This window comes from Cherax quadricarinatus, chromosome 21 (assembly GCF_038502225.1).
Source record: "Cherax quadricarinatus isolate ZL_2023a chromosome 21, ASM3850222v1, whole genome shotgun sequence".
Lineage (NCBI taxonomy): Eukaryota > Metazoa > Arthropoda > Malacostraca > Decapoda > Parastacidae > Cherax > Cherax quadricarinatus.
Window position 1 is genome coordinate 24,553,738 of NC_091312.1, and position 23,031 is coordinate 24,576,768.

Below are 23,031 nucleotides of genomic sequence, written 5' to 3' on the forward strand. Positions count from 1 at the left end.
AACTTAAGCTAAAAGAATCCTTTAGGAGTCAGGAATCGCGGGAAGAACTAAAAGCTATAAATGAAATCGAAAGAAACCCAAAGTATTTCTTCTCCTATGCCAAATCAAAATCGAGAACAACGCCCAGTATTGGGCCCCTACTTAAACAAGATGGGTCCTACACAGATGACAGCAAGGAAATGAGTGAGCTACTCAAGTCCCAATATGACTCAGTTTTTAGCAAGCCGCTAACCAGACTGAGAGTCGAAGATCAAAATGAATTTTTTATGAGAGAGCCACAAAATTTGATTAACACAAGCCTATCCGATGTTATCCTGACGCCAAATGACTTCGAACAGGCGATAAATGACATGCCCATGCACTCTGCCCCAGGGCCAGACTCATGGAACTCTGTGTTCATCAAGAACTGCAATAAGCCCCTATCACGAGCCTTTTCCATACTATGGAGAGGGAGCATGGACACGGGGGTCGTCCCTCAGTTACTAAAAACAACAGACATAGCCCCACTCCACAAAGGGGGCAGTAAAGCAACAGCAAAGAACTACAGACCAATAGCACTAACATCCCATATCATAAAAATCTTTGAAAGGGTCCTAAGAAGCAAGATCACCACCCATCTAGAAACCCATCAGTTACACAACCCAGGGCAACATGGGTTTAGAACAGGTCGCTCCTGTCTGTCTCAGCTACTGGATCACTACGACAAGGTCCTAAATGCACTAGAAGACAAAAAGAATGCAGATGTAATATATACAGACTTTGCAAAAGCCTTCGACAAGTGTGACCATGGCGTAATAGCGGACAAAATGCGCGCTAAAGGAATAACAGGAAAAGTCGGTCGATGGATCTATAATTTCCTCACTAACAGAACACAGAGAGTAGTCGTCAACAGAGTAAAGTCCGAGGCAGCTACGGTGAAAAGCTCTGTTCCACAAGGCACAGTACTAGCTCCCATCTTGTTCCTCATCCTCATATCCGACATAGACAAGGATGTCAGCCACAGCACCGTGTCTTCCTTTGCAGATGACACCCGAATCTGCATGACAGTGTCTTCCATTGCAGACACTGCAAGGCTCCAGGCAGACATCAACCAAATCTTTCAGTGGGCTGCAGAAAACAATATGAAGTTCAACGATGAGAAATTTCAATTACTCAGATATGGTAAACATGAGGAAATTAAATCTTCATCAGAGTACAAAACAAATTCTGGCCACGAAATAGAGCGAAACACCAACGTCAAAGACCTGGGAGTGATTATGTCGGAGGATCTCACCTTCAAGGACCATAACATTGTATCAATCGCATCTGCTAGAAAAATGACAGGATGGATAATGAGAACCTTCAAAACTAGGGAGGCCAAGCCCATGATGACACTCTTCAGGTCACTTGTTCTATCTAGGCTGGAATATTGCTGCACTCTAACAGCACCTTTCAAGGCAGGTGAAATTGCTGAACTAGAAAATGTACAGAGAACTTTCACGGCGCGCATAACGGAGATAAAACACCTCAATTACTGGGAGCGCTTGAGGTTTCTAAACCTGTATTCCCTGGAACGCAGGAGGGAGAGATACATGATTATATACACCTGGAAAATCCTAGAGGGACTAGTACCGAACTTGCACACGAAAATCACTCACTACTAAAGCAAAAGACTTGGCAGACGATGCACCATCCCCCCAATGAAAAGCAGGGGTGTCACTAGCACGTTAAGAGACCATACAATAAGTGTCAGGGGCCCGAGACTGTTCAACTGCCTCCCAGCACACATAAGGAGGATTACCAACAGACCCCTGGCAGTCTTCAAGCTGGCACTGGACAAGCACCTAAAGTCAGTTCCTGATCAGCCGGGCTGTGGCTCGTACGTTGGTTTGCGTGCAGCCAGCAGCAACAGCCTGGTTGATCAGGCGCTGATCCACCAGGAGGCCTGGTCACAGACCGGGCCGCGGGGGCGTTGACCCCCGAAACTCTCTCCAGGTAAACTCCAGGTAACTCCAGGTAATTGAAGGCTAATGCTGGCTTCTGGAAGATAGGGAAGAGGAAAAAGGGAGGAGTCAGTGTTTGGAAGGGGAATCCCCCTCTATAAAGACTTAGGTAGCAAAGCCTTCTCTGGGGTTACTTCCCTTCTTTGTCTTTTATTGCCACTAGGACCAACTTGAGAGTCACTGGACCCCTGTCTCACAAAATAACTGTCCAGAGTGCTCTGTTTCTGGCATCTCTAAGATTTCCCTGAAGTGGGACAGGGTTTTGTCACTAAACATTGCAGATATGGCTTGTTTCAGCTTTGTCAGGATGGTGTTTCTCTACAAAAGCTTGCACCCTAGTCTACATTGCACACACCTCTTTAATCTCTGAAGGCACCTCCGTCATTCCCTTTTCCTCCTCCTCTGAAGCAAGTTCCTCAGCTGCAGTCTGTTGCTGTTCAAGATGAAGCTCTTGCAGCTCTTTAGTGGTTAGCTCTTCCCTGTGGTCCTCCACCAACTCTTCCACATCCTCGCCACTCACCTCCAACCCCAGGGACTTCCCCAGTGCCAGAATAGAGTCCATAGGGTCGGCAGGGTCAGGGTCAGGGTCAGCCTCAAACCCTTCAAAATCCCTCTCTTGGGCACAATATGGCCACAGTTTTCTCCAAGCAGGTTCAAAGTCCTAGAAGTCACTCCCTCCCAAGCCTTACCTATAAGACTTATGCAATGGAGGATAGTGAAGTGATTCTTCCAGAACTCTCTTAGGGTCAACTGAGTGTCCGAGGTTACTTCAAAGCACTTTTGAAACACTGCTTTTGTGTAGAGTTTTTTGAAGTTAGAAATGACCTGCTGGTCCATGGGCTGGAGGAGAGGAGTGGTGTTAGGAGGCAAGAACTTCACTTTTATAAAATTAAAGTCCCTAAACACTTGGTCTTCCAAGTCTGGAGGATGTACAGGAGCGCTGTCTAGTACCAGGAGGCACTTGAGTGGCAATTTCTTTTCCAGGAGGTATTTTTTTCACACTTGGGCCAAACACATTTTTAACCCACTCTTTGAAAATTTGCCCTGTGACCCATGCCTTATGATTAGCTTTCCACATCACACACAATCTATTCTTCATGACACTGTTTTTCTTGAACACTTTGGGATTTTCTGAGTGATACACGAGTAAAGGCTTCACTTTGAAATCCCCACTAGCATTACTACACAACAAAAGAGTAAGCCTGTCTTTCATAGGCTTGTGTCCTGGCAGTGCCTTTTCCTCCTGGGTAATGTAGGTCCTGTTTGGCATTTTCTTCCCAAACAGGCCTGTTTCATCAAAACTGAACACTTGTTGGGGTTTGAATCCTTCAGCCTCTATGTACCCATGGAATTCCTGCACGAATTTTTCAGCCGCACATTTGTCAGAACTTAAATCTGTCAAACCATCCTTTGCTGGCCATAAATTCACAAACTGCTGCACTTGTTCTGGGCATTTTCTTTGCAAGATCCTCATGCAACTGTCTTGCCTTCTCACAAATAATAGACTCCACAACACTGTCTCCCACTAATTCTTTTTCCTTAATCCACAATAATTATAACTTTTCCATCTCTTCCATTATTGGTGGCCTTTGTTTAGTTAGAAAAGTTACTCCTTTTGCAACATTAACATCTTTGATTTGTTCTTTCTTTGCCAGGATGGATGTAATTGTTGATTTATTCTTCTTGTACATCCTGGCAAGTTCCACCACCTTCATACCACTCTCAAACTTTTCTATCACTTCACGCTTAAATTCCATGGTGTTTCTCACTTTCTTTACCACAGGAACTTTCTTTGGAGCCATGGTTACTTATTTCACAGTTGCACTGCAAAAAAGTACCACTAAAAACAATGGAAAACAAGCAAAATGTTTGGACGTATGAGCAGAAGCTTCCTCAGCCACCGAGGGACAAAGCCAAACTGACGTGCAAGCAGCCCCAGCCGGCGGATGGATGTGTCCCAAATGGCCGATAAGCGAATTAACGGCCGATAACCAGGTGCCGAAAATCCGGCCAATAAACGAGTTGGCCAATAACAGAACCGGCTGATAACCTGGGGGGAGACCACTGTATTCCATTGTACTTCATATACAACATTCGTTATGTTACATTTCTGGCAAGTACAAAAGTCATTTATTTCGTTGGATCCCTGGACACCCTGATGCTTAGGGTAACAAACACACAGACTTAGCTATTCATGATCTACCAATATCACATTGGGGGTATCTTTCTTGAACTATTTTCCAATATTCCCTCAACAACTGATAACACTGGTACAAGTTAAAGCCCAACAAATTATCCCTCAAACCCAAATTGGATTCCTGGCCTTCACTGCCAGGCATGGTACACTACACTCATGACAGACATCAGTTCACAATATTTTAATTATCTGTCCTATTTATCAGGAAGTGTGCATAATTCAACTTCAACACTTCCAACACCGTGACACTTACTAACCAACCTCCTTGCCGTAAGTCCCAACCTCAATGCTGACTGGCTCTTTTGACTTTTAACCGTGGCTTGGATGGTGGCCCGTGGTCTGGGAGGTAAAGCTCTCGCTTCACACACTGAGGGTCCGTAGTTTAATTCTCGACAAGGGTAGAAACACTGGGCATGTTTCTTTACACTTGTTGTCTCTGTTCATCCATTAGTAAAATGGGTACCTGAGTGTTAGTTGACTGATGTGGATCACATCCTGGGACAAAATTGACCTAATTTGCCTGAAATGCTCTCCTCTCTGGACAAGCACCTAAAGTCGGTTCCTGACCAGCCGGGCTGTGGCTCGTACATTGGTTTGCGTGCAGCCAGCAGCAACAGCCTGGTTGATCAGGCTCTGATCCACCAGGAGGCCTGGTCACAGACCGGGCCGCGGGGGCGTTGACCCCCGGAACTCTCTCCAGGTAAACTCCAGGCTCTCTATATAGTAGTATGTCATTGATGTCAGCTAGGCCTGTATACCTTGTACATGTACTTGTAGAAACATATTATTATTAGACTAACCTATTGCACCTGCTTCAGCAACCACATTAACTCCCACTTTTACAACCACAATAACTCCCACTTTTACATATCCCCCGTACCATAGACTTGTATGACCTTTATATATTTAGCAATTATTTAAAATACAGTGGACCCTTGACCAGCGATATTAATCCGTTCCTGAGAGCTCATCGTTAATCAAAATTATCGTTAGTCAAGTTAATTTTCCCCATAAGAAATAATGGAAATCAAATTAATCTGTGCAAGACACCCAAAAGTATTGAAAAAAAAAATATTTACATGAAATATTAATTTTAATACACACAAACTGAAGAAGACATGCACAGTTACATGACACTTACCTTTATTGAAGATCTGATTGATGGGATGGGAGGAGGGGAGAGTGTTGATGGTGTTAGTGTTTAGAAGGGGAATCCCCTTCCATTAGGACTTGAGGTGGCAAGTCATTTTTCGGGGTTACTTCCCTTCTTCTTTTAATGCCACTAGGACCAGTTTGAGTCACTGGACCTCTGTCGCACAACATATCTGTCCATAGAGGCCTGTACCTCCCGTTCCTTTATGACATTCCTAAAGTGTTTCACAACATTGTCAGTGTCACAATTAAACACTTGTTCAGGTTTCAATTCTTCACTATGTACTCCTTGAATTCCTGCACATATTTTTCAGCTGCTCTTTGGTCCAAACTGGCAGCCTCACCATGCCTTATCACACTATGTATGCCACTACGATTCTTAAATCTCTCAAACCAACCTTTGCTGGCCTTAAATTCACTCACATCGCCACTAGTTGCTGGCATTTTTCTAATTAAATCTTCATGCAACTTCCTAGCCTTTTCACATATGCTTGAGAGATGCTATCTCCTGCTATCTGTTTTTCGTTTATCCACACCAATAACAGTCTCTCAACATCTTCTATCACTTGCAATCTCAGTTTCGAAAACATAGTTGCACCTTTGGCAAGAACAGCTTCCTTGATTGCCATTTTCTTGGCCACAATAGTAGCGATGGTTGATTGGGGTTTTGTGTACAACCTGGCCAGCTCTGAGACACGCACTCCACTTTCATACTTAGCAATGATCTCTTTCTTCATATCCATAGTAATTCTCACCCTTTTTGCTGTAGGGTTGGCACTAGAAGCTTTCTTGGGGCCCATGGTGATATGAAATGTTCCGATTGTATGCTTGGAAGCGACTGCGGTGGCTGGCTGGCTTGTAAACACTGGCCAGAAGTGGACGCGTCTCAGACGGAATGAATAGTGTTGGTCGTTTTTTAGCGCTAGTCGAGGCAAAATTTTTGCGTTAAAATGCATCGCTGGTCGGATTTATCATTAATTGATGCCATTGTTGGTCGAGGGTCCACTGTAATGTATTTGCGAGATACACGGCACTGTCAATGCATTTGCGAGATACAAAGCATTGTCAAGCTATTGTTGGGAAATCATAGCCTGGAAAACCAAACAACACTAAAGTCTCAAACATATCCATTAATAAATACAGTCAAACTCTGTATAAATATGTAAAATTCACATTTTTCCAAAATTCAAACCTAGTCCTACATACAAAATTTAAAAAAATATTACATGATAAACCACACAAGTAAAATACTTTCAGCATGTTGCCAATGTTTTTCAGCTTGATTACTATTATAACAGAATACTTTACTAGGCTACAATACTGCAACAACGAATCAAACCATATCAAATCTTCAAATGGGTCACTCAAAACAATATGAAGTTCAATGAAGAGAAATTTCAGCTACTTAGATATATTAAGCTTGAGGAAATTAAAACTGCATCAGGGTATACAACACATTCTAACCATACAATAGAGCGAAAAAGTAATGTGAAGGACCTATGAGTGATAAAGTCAGAAGATCTCGCCTTCAAATCCACAACAATGTATCTACTGCATCTGCTAGGAAAATGACCGGATGGATAATGAGAACCTTCAAAACTTGGGATGCCAAGCCCATGATGATTCCCTTCAAATCACTTGTTCTCTCTAGGCTGGAATATATGTACTGCTGTACATTAACTGCCCCCTTCAAGGCAGGCAAAACTGCTGACCTGGAGAGTGTACAAAGAATTTTTATGGCATACATAAATATGATAAGGCACCTAAATTACTGGGAACGGTTGAAGTTCCTTGATTAATACCAAACCTGCGCACGAAAATCACTCCCTATGAAAGCAAAAGACTCGGCAGGAGATGCAACATTCCCCCAATGAAAAGCAGGGGTGCCATGAGTACACAGAGACAACGCAATAAGTGTCAGGGGCCCAAGACTGTTCGACTGCCTCCCAGCATACATGGAAATATAAACACATATGCAGTATAATGTGATCCTTTATTGACAACGTTTCATCCACACAGTGGGCTTTTTCAAGTCACACACAGATCTACCTGGGGTGGAAGGTACGGGAGTATTTATAGTCATGTTCAGAATGTTGAGGTCAGGTGGAGAATGCTGCATCTGATGATCTATCAGGTGGGGTTATAGAGTCTTGGGTAGCTTGGCAGGGGTATTGGACAAGTTGTGAGTAGACCTTATGCAGTGTTCTATGTTCTTATGTGGGATAGCGATGAAGAAGTTTCTTGGCGAGTGGTTCAACTATGTTATAGAAGCCGTTGTTCTGGTTGAAATTGTTGGTTATAGAGATAAGCGATGATTCCAGGATTCTTCGGTATTGAGTGTTGTCTTCTGTGGCGATAAGTCTCGAGTTTCTGTAGTTAATTAAATGGTTGTGTGAATTGCGATGTTGTACACAGGCATTCCTTGTATCGTCAGTCCTGCTTGCATATTGGTGTTCTGAAATACGTGTTTGGAGGTCTCTTGATGTTTCGCCCACATATAATTTGTTGCAGTCATTACAAGGGATTATGTATACCCCTGCAGAGGATGGAGGCTTGTCCTGTCTACTACTGGTGATGTCCTTGATGGTCGTGGTTGTGGAGGTAGATACTTGGAATGATGTATTGGAAAAAATGTTGGAAACATGTTTGGCAATGGAGTTGGTGGGGAGGACTATGTATCTCTTCTCGGCAGTGTCTTCTCTGGGTGTGTTGAAGATGTTTAATGCCCACCGTCTGCAGTCTCTGATGAAGTGACGAGGATAGTGGAGTTTAGAAAATACTTGTTCAATTATAGTGCATTCTTCCTCAAGGAACTCATTGCTGCAGATTCTGAGTGCACGCAGGAAGAAGCCTATAATTACACCACGTTTGGTTTTGGTGTCGTGGTGAGAGTAGAAGTGGAGAAGATCGTTTTGGTTGGTGGGTTTTCGATAGACTTTAAAACGAAGTTCGTGGTCAGCTTTGCAGAGCAGAACATCAAGGAAAGGAAGAGTGTTGTCGACTTCTTCTTCAAGTGTGAACTGGATTGAAGGCTCGACCTGGTTGAGCTTGTCTTGGAGAGCTTGAACGTTGAAGCGTTTAGGAGTTATGAGGAGAATGTCGTCAACATAACGAAGCCAGGTGACAGACGAAGGAATAATGGTGGAGAAATGTTGTCAATAAAGGATCACATTATACTGCATGTGTGTTTATATTTCCATTGTGTCGGTATTTTATACCATTTATTTCCATCCCAGCATACATAAAGGGGATTACCAATAGACCCCTGGCTGTCATCAAGAAGGCACTGGACAGGCACCTAAAGTCAGTACCTGACCAGCTGGGCTGTGGTTCGTATGTCAGTTTGCATGCGGCCAGCAGTAACAGCCTGGTTGATCAGACCCTGTGTTACAAAAAATGCGATATCTAATAAGCATAGAGATCTCCAGTGAATACTAGAAAGGACTGCCCTTCTAGCATCCAGCCTGTTACTGGGTTTTTGTAACATGTAGTCAGTATCCTAGTCCAATTATCCATTAGAATTTAGTAAGATTCAATAGTGCTTCAGTATTACAACTGGTAGGCTACTAACTAAAGAAATTAAAATTTAATAAGTTTATTAATAACAATAAAGTTGTCTAGGCATATAATATCAAAGTAAATTAAAGTAATCAATTGAATATAATATAGGATACAAGTTCCTACACTTCTCTCGTGTAATATTTTGTTGAAGGCACATATCACATCTTCATGGCTTTTAAGTACCGTCTGGTACATTGTTAACATTTAATAACATAATACATATATATACAAGTAAGTTTGTGTGTATGTGTGTAAGTGCTCTAAGCAGTTCGCTATGTCTCAAGACTCGACTAGACTTAACCAGTGACTGACTAAAAGTCCTCACATAAACTAACTTCTTGACCAACCTGGTAGTCAGAACAGCTTGCTTGAACAATAAAACGACTGATAAGCCAAACAGCAATATAACAAGCAACAGTGACATAGTATCAGGAACAAGGAGATAATATAATGACACTAAGTAGGGACCATCTGCTGATCCTCCACAAACGTCACAAAACTCTCATACTACTGAATCTAAGTTCAGCATTAGTAAATCCCCAACTGTGACAGTACACAGATACCAGTACAAATTAGGTCAGAAGCTACAGCTCAAGACCTGAGTTTCTCAGTGTCTGTGACACACAACCTCAGTATAATGTCGAAAATCACTAAGTCTAGGTTATGTGATGAATGGTTTTGAAAACCGACAAGTTGAAGAATTGAGACACTTATGCAACACATGGGAATCTTTATTGAAGAAACGTTTCGCCACACAGTGGCTTCATCAGTCCAATACAAAGTAGAAATGGGTAAGGAGAGTAGAAGTATGAGGTAATCAGTCCCTCAACCTGGATTCGATGTGTTCAGTCCATCACTCTTGTAGTAAGTGCAGCATAGGGCCAGAGAGGTGGCTTATATACTGCGGTGAGATGAGTTGAAGCAGGAGGCGGCGGGATCTTAGTGGGACCTGCCACTAATGTAAGTAGGTCATCGTCCAAAGGTTTGGGCAAGCGTTGAAGTCTTTGTACCAAGATTCCATGATCTTGCAGTGTCTGACAGATGTGATGAATGGTTTTGAAAACCGACAAGTTGAAGAATTGAGACACTTATGCAACACATGGGAATCTTTATTGAAGAAACGTTTCGCCACACAGTGGCTTCATCAGTCCAATACAAAGTAGAAATGGGTAAGGAGAGTAGAAGTATGAGGTAATCAGTCCCTCAACCTGGATTCGATGTGTTCAGTCCATCACTCTTGTAGTAAGTGCAGCATAGGGCCAGAGAGGTGGCTTATATACTGCGGTGAGATGAGTTGAAGCAGGAGGAGGCGGGATCTTAGTGGGACCTGCCACTAATGTAAGTAGGTCATCGTCCAAAGGTTTGGGCAAGCGTTGAAGTCTTTGTACCTTTGGACGATGACCTACTTACATTAGTGGCAGGTCCCACTAAGATCCCGCCTCCTCCTGCTTCAACTCATCTCACCGCAGTATATAAGCCACCTCTCTGGCCCTATGCTGCACTTACTACAAGAGTGATGGACTGAACACATCGAATCCAGGTTGAGGGACTGATTACCTCATACTTCTACTCTCCTTACCCATTTCTACTTTGTATTGGACTGATGAAGCCACTGTGTGGCGAAACGTTTCTTCAATAAAGATTCCCATGTGTTGCATAAGTGTCTCAATTCTTCAACTTGTCGGTTTTCAAAACCATCACATCTGTCAGACACTGCAACATCATGGAATCTTGGTACAAAGACTTCAACGCTTGCCCAAACCTTTGGACGATGACCTACTTACATTAGTGGCAGGTCCCACTAAGATCCCGCCTCCTCCTGCTTCAACTCATCTCACCGCAGTATATAAGCCACCTCTCTGGCCCTATGCTGCACTTACTACAAGAGTGATGGACTGAACACATCGAATCCAGGTTGAGGGACTGATTACCTCATACTTCTACTCTCCTTACCCATTTCTACTTTGTATTGGACTGATGAAGCCACTGTGTGGCGAAACGTTTCTTCAATAAAGATTCCCATGTGTTGCATAAGTGTCTCAATTCTTCAAGTCTAGGTTATGTACTGTGAACAGTTATACAGAACCAACAACAAGTGACAGAGACGATCTTCCAACAAGGGCCAGCAAGGGAGCTGGAGAGGCACGTCTTGTTGGAAGCAACGTCAAACAGACAAGAGCAAGCGCAGGCCAGGCCGACTCTCACTCCTGGTGAGGTGTGATCACCCCACCCTGATCACGTGACTCTCTGTGGACTGCTGCTGCCCAGCAACTACAGAGAAGCTGGCAAAGAAACGAGCGGAGCGATAATCACAGTAGTTAGACAATGCTGTCAGCTACTTAACACTCGAACTATGAGCACTGAATAATATATAAATGTTACATCCTACCTAATAATAAAACTAAGTCAAATACTAATATAAAGCAATATATTTACGATTTAGCTAATATCGCAAATAATGTATAAGCAACATAAAATTTTATGAACAGGTAATATACATTATATACATTGTGACCCATTCAGGGGTCGCAATACCCAGATCCACCACGAGGCCTGGTCTCAGACCGAGCCGCAGGGGTGTTGACCCCTGAAACCCTTTCCAGGTATGCTACAGGTATTATTTTTTTTAAATGTCAGCTGTTTACAACCGAGGCAGGGTGACAAAAAAAAAAAACTTTCATCATCATTCAACACTTTCACCATCACTAGTACATAATCACTGTCTTTGCAGTCATTCAGATACGACAACTTAGACATCCCTCCAAACGGCTAATATCCCAAACCCCCTCCTTTAAAGTGCATGCATTGTACTTTCTATTTCCAGGACTCAAGTCTGTCTAACTGGTTTCCCTGAATCCCTTCACAATATATTACCCTGCTCACACTCCAACAGCTCGTCAGGTTCCAAAAACTATTTGTCTCCACTCCTATCTAACACACTCACACACACTTAATGGAAGTCCAAGCCCCTTGCCCACAAAATCTCCTTCACCCCCTCCCTCCAACTTTTTTGAGGACGACCCCTACCCTGCCTTCCTTCCCCTACAGATTTATATGCTCCTTATGTCATTCTTTGTTCCACTCTCTCTAAATGACCAAACCACCTCAACAACCCTCTCTTCACCCCTCTGAAATATATTTAGAAAAAAAAAAAAAAAAAGGCTACAGGAAACAATGATCCACAGTACCTTTAACAGATAACATATTTGCAAAACTTTATACAGGGCTCACCTGCAATGTCCCACAACTGAAGACGGATGACAGTGTTGCTGTCCCAGTTTAGAACTTTGAGGGCGAAGTCAACGCCAATGGTAGCCCTGTAGTGCTGGCTGAAGAACTGGTGAACATATCTCTTTATAATAGAGGTCTTGCCTGTGCCAAGCTCTCCGATCACCAGTATCTTGTATAGATGTTCACGCTTGTCCGCGCTCGAGGTTGCCTACAATATTAGTGCTGTAATCACTGACAAGAAATGAATGTTGAGAGTAATGTGCATGTACGGATTATTTTTGCAAAATATACGTAATTATCTTTGCAATGTATTCATGATGACACCTGATACCCATTATAGTCGTTTCCCTTACTGAAGCACCTATATACGATTTGTATATAATAAAAACCTGTACATATATACATTATTAGCTGCTAAATGAATACAAACGCTAACTTTTTACCAATTTATGCTTACAAGCGTAACATTATATAATACACTGAACTAGTTTAAAAGAAATTGGACATCGTTTAAATTCCATAATTACAAATATAATTACAGCAATTTCTGGGATTAGAAAAAGCCAAATATTTCTACAGCAAACACTTGCCCTATTAGTACTGCACTACAATACACAGGCCCCTCAAGGGAGGTTCCTTGATGCTATTGAGGGGTGCTCTTGGTCTAAGGAATTGGACCTGTACTCCAATTCCGTGAATCGAACCTGAATACCTTCCATGTCCCTAGGAGCAGTATGACCCTAAAAATTTAGAGTTCCCCACCATTTGTAACCTCTTTCAACATCTTACCTTAATGTCTACTCTGTACTACTAACCACCGTCTGTAAACTCTCCCATCAAGGTGCCTTGATGTTGAATAACACAAGCACAAGGCTAACTCGGTCTTCGCTAGACAGATCCAGTGAAGACCTGCCTAGTTTATAATTATATGTGAACATAAGAAGAACATAAGAACGAAGGAACACTGCAGCAGGCCTACTGGCCCATGCGAGGCAGGTCCAAGTCTCCTACCAGTTTAAGCCAATGCACCCAAACTAGTCAGGTCAGGTCACATTGACTTAAGGGAGGAACACGGCAACCGACCTGGTAGCAAAAGCTATCAGGTCCAACTCACACCCACCCACATCCACTCATGTATTTATCCAACCTATTTTTAAAGCTACACAACGTTCTGGCCTCTATAACTGTACTTGGGAGTTTGTTCCACTCATCCACAACTCTATTACTAAACCATGGCAGGAGAGTCCTAAAACTCAGTTTTAGAATTGCGGGTTTTATAAGGACTCGCCTGCCATGGGCAGAATATGCAATTCACCCAACCCTCCTGATTTATGTTCCCTTTTCGTAGAACTGTGTCATTACCTACAGTAATTGTGATTACTTATTTCTTGTTCCCGCTTTCAATATTTGGTGTGCACTCACCTAGTGGTAGTTGTGGGGGTTAAGTTTCAACTCCTTGCAATACCTCTTAGTGCCACCAGGTTTATTAATTCTTAGCCTCGTGGACCTTATCATATATAGTATTAAAGCTGCTTATGGGATCTGCCTCCACCACTACCTCACCCAGGTCAATCCACATTTTCTCCATAAGCTAAGACTGAAGAAAGATTACATGAAGTGCATGCGGCTCATTAAATCTACAACTCATTGTTTCAGTTTCCCGCTTTTAAAAATCTGTTTCTGCCCACCTCATCAAGTCTTCTAAGTATCTTGTACGTCGTGATCATGCCTCTCTTGGTCCTTCATTTCTCTGCCATAAGTCATTTACCTAACTTTTAAGTGTCGTTTTACACCTCAGCACTTTCTCCAGTTTCTTTTCATAAGTGTACCATGCTGGTGATTTCTGTTTTAAAATGTTTCTGATATATGCCGTATGTAATATCATGAAGCAACTCGTTAAGGTTCCTGAATGCCAATACGTTAGACATTGCTACAAACACCTGCTGACTTGATTCTGTGTATGTCGACCTTATTGTAGTCTAGTGTAGTCTAAAGGACTGCAGACTTCCAGAAAATTATCTTCAGCTAACTTTCAGGTACCACTAGCACTAGCCTGACGGTCACCATGTGTAATAGTAACTTGTGTGTGTACTATATGAGGCTGCAGGGGTCGAGTCACAGCTCCTGGCCCCGCCTCTTCGCTGGTCGCTACTAGGTCCACTCTCCCTGCTCCAAGAGCTTTATCGTACCTCTTCTTAAACCTATGTATAGATCCTGCCTCCACTGCTTCACTCTCTAGATCGTTAGGTAAAAGGACAAGTGCAGCTAATGCGACATTTTATGGTGGCAACGTTTCGCTCTCCAGGAGCTTTGTCAAGCCGGCTTGACAAAGCTCCTGGAGAATGAAACATTGCTACAATAAAATGTCGCATCAGTTGCACTTGTGACCTTTTACCTAACATTGTGTCGGTAATTTTTACCAACATTATTACTCTCTTCAGACTGTTCCACTTCCTGTGTGTGTGTGTGTGTGTGTGTGTGTGTGTGTGTGTGTGTGTGTGTGTGTGTGTGTGTGTGTGTGTGTGTGTGTGTGTGTGTGTGTGTGTGTGTACTCAATTGTGGTTACAGGGGTCGATTCAGAGCTCCTGGTCCTGCCTCTTCACTGGTCGCCACTAGGTTACTCCCTGCTCCGCGAGCTTTATCATACCTCTTCTTAAAGCTATGTATGGATCCTGCCTCCAATACCTCACTTTCCACACACACACACACACACACACACGTGTGTGTGTGTGTGAATGTGCGCATGTATGCGTCTGCACGTACGCACTATATACGTGGTTAAAAAATATTTTCCCTGTGAAGAGAAAGGAGCCTGGTGTTGTGATTACAGAGAAACCTTAAGTTTACCATCATCCTGAAACACAAGACAGCTACACCAAGCTCTAGCCCAGTCACAAGCTATATATATATGTATGTATGTATATATAACAAATGCCTACAATTGTTCGATATTACATATATTACATCAGATTATCATCATCATACTCACAGGGAAACACTAAAGCCGTAGGAGTCATACAGTGCCAAGAGAACAGAAGGCAATCACAGTGCCAAGAGAACAGAAGGCAATCACCGTTTCGACTGCAAAGTGTGAAGGTGCATAAAAGACCCTATTATTTCAGCTGTCATATCCGGAAAATTGCATTTTCATATCTCACTATTTCACTGTAAAACAAGTAACGTTTTACATCAATTGCCTTACAAGTGATGTAAAACAAGTGTTGCTTGCACAGGGGCAGTAGGGTGAGTCAACACATGCTGGGAAACCATATAACAGCCGCCAGCCTTCACTTCTAATAACCTTAAGACCTGCTGCAGGGATTCAAGTAGAACTCGCAACAAATGCAGCGAACCTTCTGAGCAAAACTACGAAGAGAGGAGGAAAAAAGACACGTGTAGAACAAGCATTTACCCAGGATAACGTCTGGCCCTGTGTAGAGCTTTATTAAGCCATGCTAAGCTTTATTAATCTCTGCACGGGGAAACGTTATCTCACAGTTTCTTCCTGAAATGCGACGTTTTCACTGACGTCGCCAGTATGTTATTTGGATGTTGTCATCCTACGGGATGGGAATGTTAGGGGAAAGAACAGTTGCTGCTCTAACCTAGTAACACTTGGAGGGAGAGGATGTCTTAATGCTGAATATGCTCTCGATATAGAGAATTGAAGCAACGCTTCCTTCCTTTCAACAAACCTGATTACTGTAATACAACAGCAATACAGTCTCCCATGGTTTTAAATTGTATAGTGATGCCGACAAAATGTGGGACAGGACACTTGTGTACAATTCAGGACATTTATCAGAGGAAACGTTTCGCCACGAGTGCCTGCTTCAGCCATTAGGATTGAAGAAGTCACTCGTGGCGAAACGTTTTCTTTAATGTCCTGATGTCCTGAACAGTACACAAGTGTCCTTTCCCACACATTCTTCCCTGTTTGAACAAAGATTATAATCTCAATACCTGATACTGCCATCACCTAACCTGGCTACTCACAGGTGACTTCTTGACCTCATTCTTCCACCTCCGGACCTCTGATACAAGACCTCTTGAGAGGTGATAAAATCTCTGGGTACAAGAAAAGTCTTCACAGAACCATGCCATAACCCGCACTGTTACAATGCATCTCTTTTGTATCATCGTAAGAAATATATGTGCATCTCTGATGACCCTCCATTGCACAAACACTGCAGTACATTCGCAGGTTTCACGCTTCCACCAAAAGAACACAGCTCAGGATATTCACTCAATGCAGGTCACCTAACTGTCTCTCTACTTTATGATATTAATTACTCTCAATACCCTGAGTGAACTCGATTACAATGCATCGCATGACATCTGGCCGAGAGGAAGGTTTCCCGTGCTCCACCATCAATATTATTTTTATATTTATTTTCGTTTCTGATTTTTCGTACAAAATATCAACTTACAACCAGTGTTGGACATCAGAGTTGCGTTAACCTGGAGTTGTCCCCTTCCTGGTCTTAAAGACATTCAGACGACATTGACATTTAAAAATGTCGCTGGAGAGAAATGTATTGGCGAGGCTGAAGATTAAGACACTTATGCAGCATATGGGAATCTTTATTCAGGAAACGTTTCGCCACACAGTGGCTTCATCAGTCCAGTACAAAGAGGAAGGCGTAAGGATAGGAGTAGTGTGAGGTAATCATTACCTCACACTACTCCTCTCCTTACGCCTTCCTCTTTGTATTGGACTGATGAAGCCACTGTGTGGCGAAACGTTTCCTGAATAAAGATTCCCATATGCTGCATAAGTGTCTCAATCTTCAACTTGTCTGTTTTTCAAACCATTCATCACAATTGGCGAGGCTTTTCGTCAGTATCCTGGTGATCGTGGTCCTGATGATTGTGGTCCTGCTGATTGTGGTCCTGGTGATCGCGGTCCTGGTGATCGCGGTCCTGGTGATCGCGGTCCTGGTGATTGTGGTCCTGGTGATTGTGGTCCTGGTGATTGTGATCCTGGTGATTGTGGTCCTGGTGATCGCGGTCCTGGTGATCGTGGTCCTGGTGATCGTGGTCCTGGTGATCGTGGTCCTGGTGAACGCACTACTGGTGACTGTTCCTGGTGATCGTGGTGACCGTTAAACTATTTTCTAAACTAAATTCTCGCATGTAATCTCAGCATTCATGTGTATTTGTTAATGAATTTTCAGAATTGCTAGGCGTCTCTTGATTCCAACTTGATCACTTTCATATATATAATAATGATTTTGGTTCCAAAGAATCCAAGAAAAACAGTGCTGTACCGTGGCCCTGGTGACCGCTGCCTTTCATTGTGTTTTTTGAAACGGCTAACCGTACAGGTCTGAGACCCTGCAAGCTGTGTGTGCCTTGATGTTACTAAAAGTCTCTTGATCCAAGGAGAGAACTAATTTCCTCCTGGTGCCCGGGAACTGGACAACTCTTACGGTTTAGCACTTCCTCTTCTATATACAACTAATAATAATACATTCGGAAATGTAGAGGCGGGTCTTTTTTACACCTGCTGCCCCCATTCACCTAGCAGAAAGTAGGTACGCGGTGTTAGTTGACAGTTGTGGGATGTATCCTAGGGAAGGACCCAAAGAATCCAAACATAAAAAGCCAAACTGCTTGGCATTTTCGTGTTATCCTGTATGGATGGGGGGGGGGGAGAGTACTGATAAACCTCCACCAACAAATATGCCATTCAACTTGATCTTGGAGACCCTTTCAAAGAGACATATCAGTAAGAACAACGTCGACATAGGATGAAAACAAGGCATAAGTTGTTAGGTAAAAGGACAGGGAAGTACAACTAATGCGACATTTTAATGTGACAACGTTTCGCTCTCCAGGAGCTTTGTCAAGCCGCTGTGCACTTGTGTCCTTTTACCTAAATATTGTAATAATGTTGGTAGAATTACCGACAAGACATTATGGCAGCGATTTTCTCGGTTTTCCATATTTAAATTACTCAATTACTTCACTCACGAGCTCAGACAAGAAGTTCAACAAAACCTAGACAAAGTACACTGCCATCAGGTCACAGTAACAAGAGGTCACGGTGACTACAAGTGATAATGTCACCACCATCACCCTGACATTTAAAGAAAGCTGAGCTCTTCAAGGATGACTGATGCCTTGATGTTGACGAAGGGCTCTTGATCAAGAGAACTGGAGCTACCCTCCCATTCTTCTCAATCAAGCCTGACTGCTTCTTATTCCCAGGAGCTGTGTGACCTCTACGAGATAAGCACGTCCGATGTAAATACGTAAAGCAGACCAAAAGTTGTTTGCATCGCCCCAAAATCTGTGACTATATACAGTAAGTACTCACATAAAGGTACCATCCACGCTTGCCCTGTCCAACACGCCGCACACATTACGTGAATTAAATATCTTCCATAAGAGACTTCAAGTAGAGAAATATAAGCAACAGAAGTCACAAACTTTACATCTATATTTTTACATCTTTTGAGATGGCATTTAGATTTCGTGGCAGAAAATAGATTTCCATCTTGCAAAAGAGATATAAATGCACTTAAAAATACAGAAAGTGCGTTTACCTCCACCACCGCCCCTCTAAAGATATTCCACTTTTCAACCATCCTGCTATTAAAGACACTTCCTTTCGTCCCTATACCTCATTTTTTTACACAGGGTTTTACAAGGTTAGGGTAAGGATTCCTGTCTTCTGCTTCCAACTGTATCCCCTTGTCCTTCGCTCTCCTAAGTCAATCTTTATCCTAACAATTCCTCTTCTCTTAAAAATTTGTACTGTACGTTATCACATCTTCCCTAGTTCTTCTTTTTGCCAAGGACATGAAGTTCAGTTCCTTTAAAGTGTGGTTGCAAACTTTCGGACATTTTTCGGGCTTCTGCATGTGTCTAACCAGGTAGGGGCTCAACAACTGCGCCATGTACTCGATGACTGGTGCAGCTGGTAGTGCTGCTGTTGTCACACAGAGTAATGGCTCTCATAAAGAAATTGGAGCACGCATCAATAACTGGGCCTCTACCCTTCAAACAGAACTGTTTGCCATACTCCTTGCACTCAAATGTGTCCATGTATCTAAGGTTGACACTTTAATTGTAACTGATTCTCTGTCATCCATAAATGCTCTCAACTCATTAAGTATAAATTGTGGCATGCTTGTGTCAGAAGCCAGACATAGGTATGGTAAGATTGTGGACAGTGGAGTCAGAGTGCACATGCTGTGGATTCCATCTCACATTGGTCTTCAGATGCATGATAGAACTGATAAATTGGCTAAGCTGTATGCTTTCAAAGAGGGGGTAGATTACAATCTTGGGTTGTCAGTTAGCAGTTTGAGAACAATAATACGAAAAGAACTTCAAATGAACTTTATTGACTTAAGACTTAGGGAGATTGACACAAGTCAGTCCATCTATCATCATTCCATCATGCAGGAGGAGCCACATGTCTATGGTGCATCCAACAAGATAAGCAGACTCTTGGATGTCACTACCGCCCGGCTCCGGCTGGGTTACAAGTATCTATGGCAGGTTAAATTACCACCACCAGATGTAGACCAAACGAAATGTAAACTTTGCCAGATGGACTATTGTCACACCTTGCGTCATTATGTACTGGAGTGTGATCAAATTAATGAACTTAGAAACAACTCACTCAGAAATGTTCAAGAAATGGCAAAGTATTTTATCCACAGTGATATATTACAGACCATTCTGGAAAAATACCCTGACTTTGCTAGCTGTAAATAATGCATTACCATGTGTGTGTGTGTGGGGGGGGTGAGGGTGTGTGTGTGTGTGTACATACTCACCTATTTGTACTTACCTATTTGTGGTTGCAGGGGTCGAGTCACAGCTGATTGCTACTAGGTCCTCTCTCTCCCTGCCCCATGAGCTCTATCATACCTCGCCTTAAAACTATGTATGGTTCCCGCCTTCACTACGTTACTTTCTAGGCTATTCCACGGCCTGACTACTCTATGACTGAAGAAATACTTCCTAACATCCCTTTGATTCATCCGAGTCTTCAACTTCCAATTGTGACCTCTTGTGTCTGTGTCCCTTCTCTGGAACATCTCGTCTTTGTCCACCTTGTCTATTCCGCGCAGTATTTTATATGTCGTTATCATTTCTCCCCTGACCCTCCTGTCCTCCAGTGTCGTCAGGCCGATTTCCCTCAACCTTTCCCCGTAGGACAATCCCCGTAGCTCTGGGACTAGTCTTGTTGCAAACCTTTGCACTTTCTCCAATTTCTTGACGTGCTTGACTGTGTGTGTGTGTGTGTGTGTGTGTGTGTGTGTGTGTGTGTGTGTGTGTGTGTGTGTGTGTGTGTGTGTGTGTGTGTGTGTGTGTGTGTGTGTGTGTGTGCGCGCGCGCGCGGGCGCGCGCGTGTGTTTACGCGCGCGCGCACGAGGGGGGAGAGAGAGGGAAGGGGGCAGAGGGTATGTGCACTTGTCTACCGATAATCAAAGAAAAGTTACACGAGGACAAGAATTTCTCATTCAGATTTCAAAGGCCTTTAGACTATATTCAATAGAAATTTCATCATCCAAAATAAGGTAAATAATGCAACATAATACGATATGTCACCTCCTTTCATATTTATCTTGAGGAAGTACATAGAGATACCAAAGTCGCATTAAACGGAAATCTTAAATAACTCCTGTCTTACAATATACCAAAACTGTTCAAACAATATTTAACATAAAAAAAGTACACTATACGTCTAAGTTTATAAAGCAAAAAGTACTGCATGAATTACTACACAACACAAGCGCATAAACAAACTGAGAGCAAATATTATATACAATTACTACATTGGCTCAACTTGCCACATACTGGCCCTTGATAAATAATAGGGGCATGATGCACAAAATAACAATTTAGGAATACAAGCCCACTATTATTCCCATTACATAAATTATAAACACATTATTTACATGATTATAAGCAGCTCTGACAATTAGCCTGATACTCAGTTATAACAAGAGGCAACAAAGGTTGCTAGCAAAATGAGAATCTACAGCGCACAATGAAGTGCAGATTACTACTCGAACCTACGTCGCCTAGATACGACAAACAGAAGCATAACCATACCCAAGAGCCACTTGTGTGGCCCGACGATTCCATTAACAGGGAACGGTCACCCTCGGGGAAGCCTCGTACCCTCCGCCCATAACTCTCTCTGCTGGATGGGGAAGGGCTTCTGCCCCGGGTAGCCAGAGGTTCCACTGGCAGGGCCACCTCAACACTAACGCCCTCTGACGCCTTTGTCGTATATCTGGCTGTCTCTTCCAACGTGAAGGTAAATGGCGTTATCTTGTGTAGAGTCCCTAAACTACCTCGACGCTCGGTAGACAGCCCCTTTACATTTAAAGGTTTTGAAACGTTCTCCAAGGAAAAACGTCTAGGAAAGACTGGAGTTGGGGATCTCGATCTAGTAGACGACCGGGAGACTGGATTGGTCGTCAACGGGTTTACTGTCACCTGAGAACCTGAGGTAACTGTTATGGGTTCGGGAGGAGGAACCTGGGGATTGGAAGACCTAACTGAAACAGGGGAGGAAGAATTTAGAATATCAGGAGATTCATTTTGATTTGAGAGAATATCAACTGTCGCACTCGTTTCAGAAATTACCTCGGATGTAGATGGTTTGCCATTAGGTGATGTAACAAGCTTCTTGTTTTCCACTGCAGAGGTATCTTCTTGTGATTCTGTCTTGATACCCGGCACAGCGGGTATTTCTGCATTTACCGTCAGATTTTTGATAAACTGGATGGTAGAGATATTGGAACTGGGGGTAACATCCTTAGCGTCGGTTGAACCTGAGGCTACGTGTTTGGTATTGTTTGTCTCAGACTCTGCGGTCAGAGGATCCATATCGCCTTTCACATTAGCCTTCTCTTCTGTCTTCATCTCTGTAGAATCTGATGTTGCGACCGCGTCGGTGCTTGCCATCGACGCATCAGTAGTAAAAGACGCTGCTGAGGTATTACTTACAATAGAAAATTTCGAACCATACTCAGGTTTTTGTTTCTTGTCCTTGCGAACAAGAAAACTCCCAAATTTTGTCTTCTCTTTCTTTTTTTCTGCCTTCTCGTCAACTTTCATAACACCAGATTCGATCGTGTTACTCTTGCTGGTAACCGGAGATGGAGTCTTGCTGCTGGCGTCTGATCCCTTAGGTGACGACGACCCGTTCAGTCGCTCAAGCGTGTCCAGATTAATTTCACTCTCCTCCCCTTTTCCTTCATTCTCAGTTCCATGAAGAACATTACTTTTCACGAGAGCCGGGCTATTTGGGACACTGGATTCAGAATCCAATAAATACTCTTGATCAGTGTCACTGGTCACCCCTGAACCGGGGGAACTAATTCCTCCCTCCGGAACCTTCTTTTGTTGACGAAACTTTCGGCCAGTCTTCCGACCTTTTCGGAAAGGTGACATGAGTCCCTTTTTCTTCTTGTCACTATCTTCAGCCACCTTGAGCGAGGTAGCCCCGCTAACGGCACTCATATCAGAATTAGTTTCAAGTATCTTTCTTAGGGGAGATAAAGGAGGAGAGAGACTAAGCGGGAGGCTGGAACTGATGGCGGATATGGACTGAAAAGCACGTTTAGGATTCTGTCTAACAACAGCAGGTATCTTAGATCCGCGCCCAGTGGAGTAGAGGTCGGGGCAGCTTGTATATTCCCAAAATGAACTCTCTTTCTCTTCAAGCAATCCTTGTAAATTATCAGAATTTGTACACAGACTAGTGCTGTGTTCCAACTTTTTGTGTGTGTATTCGTTAGCTTTGTTGGAATTGTCGAAGTCTAACAATGACAAATGGCTTAAATTTCGCGGAGTGTTGAGAGATTGGGCAGAGTCATACAGAGTAATCTCACTACCAAATTCTGAGTTTACAAGAGAAGCAGCACTACTATT

General features: G+C 43.0%; 1 protein-coding gene across 2 annotated transcripts in view; it reads right to left on the bottom strand.

Moving 5' to 3' along the window:
• LOC128689093 (uncharacterized) overlaps nucleotides 1-23,031 on the bottom strand; it is a 49,700-nt gene that overhangs the window by 25,881 nt on the left and 788 nt on the right. The window contains exons 1-2 of one of the 2 annotated variants that reach the window (XM_053777179.2): nucleotides 21,202-23,031; nucleotides 12,124-12,331 (exon numbers count right to left, since the gene is read on the bottom strand). The exon at nucleotides 21,202-23,031 is cut by the window's right edge and continues 788 nt beyond it. In XM_053777179.2, the coding sequence (XP_053633154.2) occupies nucleotides 12,124-12,331; nucleotides 21,202-23,031 (2,038 nt within the window). The remainder of the gene's footprint in view (nucleotides 1-12,123; nucleotides 12,332-21,201) is intronic. The other variant, XM_070087319.1, reaches the window with a different exon arrangement.